Source organism: Scleropages formosus, chromosome 23, assembly GCF_900964775.1.
Source record: "Scleropages formosus chromosome 23, fSclFor1.1, whole genome shotgun sequence".
NCBI classification, from domain to species: Eukaryota; Metazoa; Chordata; class Actinopteri; order Osteoglossiformes; family Osteoglossidae; genus Scleropages; species Scleropages formosus.
The window spans coordinates 128,576-136,400 of NC_041828.1; the positions used below are offsets into that span (position 1 = coordinate 128,576).

The 7,825-nt window shown below is 52.2% G+C and overlaps 1 protein-coding gene across 1 annotated transcript; it reads left to right on the top strand.

Moving 5' to 3' along the window:
- The first annotated feature begins 4,211 nt into the window (after positions 1–4,211).
- Positions 4,212–7,110, top strand: tmem170b (transmembrane protein 170B). Its single transcript, XM_018747849.2, has 3 exons — positions 4,212–4,588; positions 4,901–5,071; positions 5,897–7,110. Exons 1-3 carry the CDS (start codon positions 4,504–4,506, stop codon positions 6,025–6,027), a joined length of 387 nt encoding a protein of 128 aa, XP_018603365.1. The 5' UTR covers positions 4,212–4,503; the 3' UTR covers positions 6,028–7,110.
- The last annotated feature ends 715 nt before the right edge of the window (positions 7,111–7,825 follow it).

The following is a 7,825-nucleotide window of genomic DNA, read 5'->3' on the forward strand; positions in this document are numbered from 1 at the left end:
CTATCCCAGTGTGTAACTGCGTGTGATCCATTTGGATAAAGATGCCGATGAAATAAATAACAATGTGTGTAACTGAGGATATGTGTGTAGCTCTCCATGCTTTCCGGAGCAAGGCTTTCTGGCACGGGAGTGTGTTGGTGCTGAGGGGCAGGCAGGCCGAGGTGGGCAAAACAGGAGCATTTGGGAAAGACATGGTTCTACACAGAGCGCCGCCGATAAATAGCCATGTGAAAAAAGAGGATTAATGGCACCATTCAACTCTGCAGCCTGAATGACAACCGCCTCCAGACACAAAACCTTCCTGGCCCTGCTGCTACTTCTTTGAACTCAAAGCAAAGTAGTGGAGGAAACTTTTCTGAAGCCAGTGTGGCTGAGCCCCGCAGGCAGCAAGTTCTCGCGGCCTCCTCTGCATCTCTTCTGGGTTCAGGGAGCGAACACAGCAGTTTGCCACAAGTACGGTCATATTCATATGAACAACATTAGTAAGAACAATGACGCACGGTTAGAAACAAGTGCTGGAAACATGTCAGCAGCAAGAGGAGAGGAACATAAGGCGGCACAGCTGGCTCTACAGGGATAACCTTCAAGGGGCTGAAAGCCAACTGGTTGCCTGTCATGGCGAACAGAGGTCACAGAGGAGGTTGGACCCAAGTGCACAGTTGTTTATTCAGAACCAAGGGTTAGAATCGTTCATGTGGTTGGGAGCGGGCGCATGGTTGGTCAGTCGCTCAGGGAACCGGACAGAGGCAAGGATCCGAAGCCGTGGTTGGGGGACAAGGCGGGCGGTTGTTACGTAAGAGACATGGAGCAGGACGGGGAATGAGGAGGAACAGGACGTGGGAAAAGCAAGGCGAGGCGAGGCGAGGGAGGTTGTAGAAGGCAGACGGGCCGGTTGTCTCAAATGAGATTCCGCGACTGGGGAGAGGCTGACTTGTGTCTTTTATAGCTGAGTGCTCTGACTGGAGCCAGGTGCTGCCGGTTGAGGTGCGGGCGCAGTTGTGACACTGCCCATGCCTCCTGGCCTGGATAGCATTATAGCATTCGGGAAAAAACATTAAAATGACTATATGCTGAAGGACCTCTGGAGACATGCATTCCTGTGTGGTCAGCAGGTAATATTCAGTGAGTCCAGATATACAGAAGGTGAGGGTTTACAGCTCCAGACCTGGAAAAGTTCACTGAGCTGGACAACAAGACAGGTGGACAGATGGCAGCATGGACAGGGTACCAGCATGGCCATTATGTAGCGTCCGGACGGGAGTCCGACATGGACACGCGTTGCTATTACGTCCGAACACGGACGAAACGTAGAATGACCTCACGTGCAGAGTGATGTTAAAAGTGCACTGTGCAGACTGTAAGACACTCGGTGGAAGTGAAACAGGAAACACGAAACCAGGAAACACACACGGTGTTTGAACTAAGGTAAACAGTGAAATGCTACTCTGTGAGTATGACCGGAACCCTGAGACGTGACAAAATACCGGACTGGAACACTGTACCAGGACTGAGGAACAAGAGGCAGGAACTGACAGGACGGGCACTCGGAACTGGGACATGAACACCTAGGGAACAAGAGACTACTAATCTCCAAGAGAGCACAATAGAACCGCTGATTAAGAATCCGCAATCGGTTCTGCTCCGCTTGCTCCTTCTATACCCCTGTGTCCCATGAGACTGTGAGCTGATACGTGGGTGTTCCCTAGTGGCACTGAGTGGCGCTGCCTCTGACCAGGAGGAGCAGTAACCCCGTGGGACGTGACACATTAGTTGCTGCCAGAGTTTGAAACCTGTCTCCTTCTGTGAGCCCCCATCACTGTGAGGGCTGAGGACCATTTGCTTTCCTTCCAAAAAGACCCCACCGAAATTATGAGGTCATTAAGGATCATGGAGGGGGAGGGCTTCGGTGACCCTACAGGTTTCGCACTCTCAGCTGCGCACACTTCTGGAAATGTGACATGGCAAAGTAACACACTGACTACAACATCACGTGAATCACACACACACACACACACACACACACACACACACACACACACACACAGTAGCTGAAGCCGCTTGTCCCGAGCGGGGCTGCGGCAAACCGGAGCCTAACCTGGCAGCACAGGGCACGGGGCTGGAGGGGGAGGGGACACACCCAGGACGGGACACCAGTCCATCGCAGGGCACCCCAGGCAGAACTCGAAACCCACACCCACCAGAGGGGAGGACCTGGCCAAACCCGTTGCACTACTGCACCCTCCCCAACATGAACGAATGTAACTTAAAATGACTTGCAGGCTGAGTGACAGTACTAGAGTATTCCTTCTAAATGTGTGACATCATTTCCTGCAGTGAACAACGTTCTTCCCAGGATAAACACTGTCAGCATCATGTGTGGTAGGATGAACAAGCACACATCATGTGTTCTCCTCATGGAGATGCATCAAAGTCAAGGTCTCCGTCGCTCCTGTGATCCAGGTCCCTTACTGCACACACAGAGGCCTGCTTTGTTTGTTCATTCGTTCATTCCTTAGTTTTGACAGTATGTTCATTATGAGTTTTATTTTGGTTTACACTGAGACATTTCAATTTGTTCCTGTTGCTCGTGCCTTGAGAAATATCGGTTTACGGTTTACAGCTCACTCATTTTGCCGACCTCCTTCGCTAAGAGTCTGGGAGTGACGATTGGCTCAAGTCTGTTTTTCTCTCAGGACATCGAACCCGCAACCTGGTCCTGCAGATACATCCGCAGAATCTGTCCTTACCTCACAACTGACTCTGCCCAACTCCTTGTCCAGGACATGGTGACGTCCCGTCTGGATACTGCAACGCTCTCCTGTGTGGCCTTCCTGTTACTGCCATCGAAGCTCTGTAGCTGATACAGAATACCGCGGTACAAGTCGTGTTCGACTTGCCGAAGCGCTCCCACGTATCTCCTCATTTCTCTGCAGTGGCTTCCTATAGCTGCCCGCATCAAATTCAAGACCCTTGTTGTCGTCGTCTACAAAGACATCGCTAGAACTGCTCCCAGATATTTACAGGACTCGATCAACCAACCGCTACACCCCAACCGGACCCCTTCGCTCGTCTACTTCTGCTCGCTCGGTGGGCCCGCGCACGAAAAGTAAAGCACGGAGGTTGTCGGTTCCGGCTCCGTCGTGGTGGAACGACCTCCCCCTCTCACTCAGAACTGCTGACACTCTGTTCACATTTAAGGGTCTGAAAACCAACCTCTTCTAGACTCACTTTGCCCATGATCTCTTGAGGTCAGGTAAGGTGTAAATGTTCACGCACCGTAACTTTAAGATCATGCCTGGATAAACCCTACTGCTACTACGGTAATGTAACGTAAATGTTTATATGTATCTCAAAAAAAATTAGTAGGAAGGTGATCAGGAATCGTTGATATTCTGAGTTTTATGCAGCTACTTGTGTGATGAACATTGATTTATATGGTGGAAAGAAACAAATTAACTTGAGAATCACACGTCTGCAACTGTCTCTTTCTCTTAACGTAATGAACACATTGTATTTTCTGTGAGCTGTATGTCGCTTTGGAGAAAAGTGTCTGCTAAATGAATACACGGTGTATGTAAATATAACGTCAGCAGTTGGGGTAAATATTTCTTTTCACTCCTCATTAACACCTCCAGAGAAGTCATCAGAGATGGATCATGTGGGGCTGATGTTCCTCCTCGTGTATCTGAAAGGTTTCGTTCCATGTGGCTTTTCTTTATTTTGTTTACTCGTCGCACCACGAAAGAGAGGGTTTAGGGACACTGGTGCAAGTTACAGTAGCCGTACTGTACGGGTACAGCGGTAGCGGTACAGTAGCACAGTGCTGTACCGCTCTGCTCTCGTGCGCGGCCCGAGGAGGTGTGAGTGTCAAAATAAAACAAAAAAAAAAAAAAAATACAAACAGGTGGAGGAGGGAGGAGCACTGAAACACGTGGACAGGGTCACGAATCATGTGAACATGAATATGAATATGAACATGATGAAGCAGACAGTGCTGCCGGAGGTCCGAAAAGCAGCGCGGCCTCGACACGTACGGTGTGCGACTCGGATCATCCATCACTCACCACCATCTGTTCAGCACCGACAGTTAAGCGTCACAACTGTCCTCTCCTCTCCTCCCCGCGGACCCGGAGCCCCCCCCTCTCCCCCCCCCCCCACCGCACGGCCCGTGCCAGGTGCTCGTGCTCGTCCCCTTTAAGAGAGCACCGCCTTTCAGCGGTCCGTTCTCATCAGAGCCGCGCGACTCCATTATGCCATTATGGCCCCCCAGCCTGCAGCGGGCGCGTTCGGGACTGGCGCGAGGACGGAACGAGCGGCTGGAGATGAGATGAAGATGAAGATGAGATGAACTAAAGAGCGCATAGAGAAATAGTCCGGATGGAGAAAGTCGGCGGCTCTCCTCGACGTCCGCGTCCACGCGCGGCGCTGTCACCATCCTGACTGGTAGCTCCGAGAGCGTCACCGCGAGCACGAGCACGAGCAGGGGCGAGAGCAACCGGCACGATGAGCACGAGCCGCGATCACTCCGTCCAGCACGTGCTGAGCCTTGGGGTGCAGGGGGCGGTGCCCGCACTGCAGCACTTCACCGGTACGAAGCGCGCGGCCCGAGCCCCGGGGTCGAGAGTGGGGGGGAGTGGGGGGACGGGGTCGGCGAGTCGGACTCCTGCACTGACGTAGGACGGGGGTGTCCGATCATGTGAGTTGTGTGTGTCACTGACACCCTTCCATTGTGGTACTGGGTGGGTCGGTATTCACGCTGCACTCTTGTAAAATGGGTTTGTTTGTGTTTCGACTCCACTGTCCTCCTATTCAGATTGTACCGAGTTGATATTCAGACCACACTGCACCACTGGGTCAGTATTCAAACTGGACTCTAATGGGCTGGAATGTATACTTGCAGAAATGTGGTACTGGGTCTTCCTGTGGTGCTTGTTCTCCTCCCTGGTCGTTCATGGCGCCGTGGGCCTCCTGATGTTCGTCGCTCTGCAGCGGCACCGACGCGGGCGCCTCATCACCCTGGTGCTGCTCAGCGTGGGCCTGCTGTCATCCCTCAGCGGCGCCGTCATCACCAGTGAGTACTACTGGCACGGCCTCGCCAGCGAGGATCGCTCGTACGTTCGGCACAGTCGTCGTGGGCGAATCGCTCTTCCCCGTGACGCGCAAACCAACGTCCTCTGTCTCCGGAGCGCACGAAGACATGCGCGAAAGTCCCTCCTGTGAGTGGGTTCGGGTGGACGCACGTGTCCAGTAACGCTGGACATGTGTCCTTTCACTTGTCTATTGAACAAAATGTCACAGAAAGGCCATTTCCTGGCGGGTGCAGCATGATTTGGAAGCAAAGAGGGCAGCTTTAAGGGCCCAAGTGAAACCGGTGGGGGGTGGGGGGGCACGTTATGCCGAGGACGTCTGTGCAGAAAGGATAGGAATCCAGCTGAAAATGGTGCAAATCACTGCTTTGCAGTTTACAAAGAGCAGGCTGTCCTTCCCAATGAAGTACAACGCTAATCGAGAGGTGTGTGTCGCACAAGTCCAGGGTACCGTCACAGCGCTCGCAGGCAGGTGTTCCCACAGTCAGCGTCCGTAGTTGACCGCCGGCAGAGAGTGTAAAACAAGCGCCAAGTTTGCTGGAGGTCACCTGGAACATGATCACCAGGTAGTAGAAATGGTATGGGGGTTAGAATATGCACACGCACACCGCAGACTTGCCTTTAGTTCTCATATGATTACATGTGTCACGGGTGCGAGTGCAGCTATAAAGTTCAACAGCAGAATCCTTGTAGTAGATGTCCCCCCAAATCTGAGCCAAGTGGTCAGTTATCTCTATTAATTTTCAGTTCTTCTTGTTTTTTTTGTGTGTGTGTGTGTGTGTGTGTGTGTGTGTGTGTGTGTGTTGCAGGTGCTGCTGTGGCTGGTGTTTACAGGGTAGCTGGGAAGGACATGGCCCCCCTGGAAGCACTCGTGTTTGGTATGGGGCAGACTGCTCTCACCGTGCTCATCTCCCTTTCACGCATCTTGGCAACGCTCTAGGGATGGACAAGCACATGGACAGTGGACGCAGGCACTGGACTGCCAGAGGACGTGCAGTGAAGGAGCATTGTCCTCAGACAGGATGCCACTGGCCAGCAGTACACAGGAGCAGCAGGGCTTTTCAAGTGACCGTGAGCGTGCGGACACTGACCGGGCTCATCTGATGCCGACGGGACCGTTGTCCTCAGTCTCCCTGGGTGCTTTGCGGCCAGAAGAACGGTCGCGCCGATCCTTGCCACCTACGGGTTATCAAGACAGTTGGATTAGCGGCAGCGGTGGAACCGGACAGTTGTACCGCCTGCACAAAAACGTGACGTTTTTGTTTGAAGAAGAAAAGTAGTGGCGGCAAAGACCTCCGTGAGTCTGGGACAAGGATGTCGTCCTGGACGCAGCCGTGTTCCAAGCCTCTCGTGCCCCCCCCCCAATGGCTTTGGTCACAGCTGCAACACTCGTGCGGGTGTGAACGGGCAAACTGCTCAGGACACTCGGTCAGCGCCATCCCCACACCCAGCCCCAGCCCGTGGGAGATTAGTTTTGTGAACGTATCTGTGGTGTTGTGCTTGTCCCCGAAGAGCTGCCCGCTACCATCTGTCCACCTGGTTTCCTCCCTCATGAAGAACATGTACACAGGCTGTGTGACGGCACCTCCCCAGCAAGACGAGGACATGCCGCCCTTTTTTCAAGGTCACATCACAGAGGTTTCTGAAGCCAAAGTTCCTCCGTACAAATTCTTGCCATTGTATGTGTTGTGATTAAGTTCATTAAAAAAAATGAGTATTCCTAACGGTTCTGCATGACTTGCAGGTGGTTGCCATAGCAACATGACGCCAAACTGATGGTCAGTGTCCAGCAGCCGTTTTGCAGGAAGCTCTGCTTTTGGCCCAGAGTGTAGTGAATCAGTGCAGCTCTTTAGTGTCCTTTGTTGTTCTTTGGAGCCACGAGACCACAAAAGGGAGCCTGGGGGTCTGGGGTGGGGTGGGAAAAGGAGTGGAGATCATTACAGGACTTATGATGATGTTCATATTCAGTGCTGTGTGCAGGATCACTGTTCAATGCTTTGGTGATTCAGGGTTGGGGCGGAGATGGTGGGGGTGGCCATGGAACAAAACAAGAAGGTGCTGGACAAGACTGCATGAGGAATTGCAATAAGTTGCAGTAACATCCCAGTAAGATGTAAATAAAATAAACCTTAATTAAATTAATGTGCTCATTGATGTTTACATGTGGAAAGTGGTGCAGCGAGTAGCGAAAGGATGTGGATTCAATCCCTGTTCGCTTCATGTGGTTTCCACGATTCTCCCTAGGTTCTCCTGTGTGGCTCTCCTCTGGGTGCTCCAGGTTCCTCCCACAGTCCAAAAACGTGTGTGTGTGTGTGTGTGTGTGTGTGTGTGTGTGTGTGTGTGTGTGTGTGTGTGTGTGTGTGTGTGTGTGTGTGTGTCCGTCCCTCCGTCCTCCCCCAGCCCTGTGTTGCTGGGTTAGGCTCCAGTTCGCTGCGACCCTGCTCAGGACAAGCGGCTTCAGGCTGTGTGTGTGCGTTCTTTGAAAGCTGCTCTTGATCCGGCCACGAGGTGGCAGTAGAATCGTACTTTCCTTTCTGCGGCGATTATTATTATTATTATTTTATTTTTTTATAGAGCGCTCTTCTCACGCAGTGACACAGAGCGCTTTAACACAGACATAAGGCAAGAAAAACAGATAGAAACAAAGAAGACGATCAACTAATGGCTACCATAACGAAGAACTTATTATAGAGCTATAAGTATACCTACTGGCCACCGGGGAAAGGAACAAAACTCCC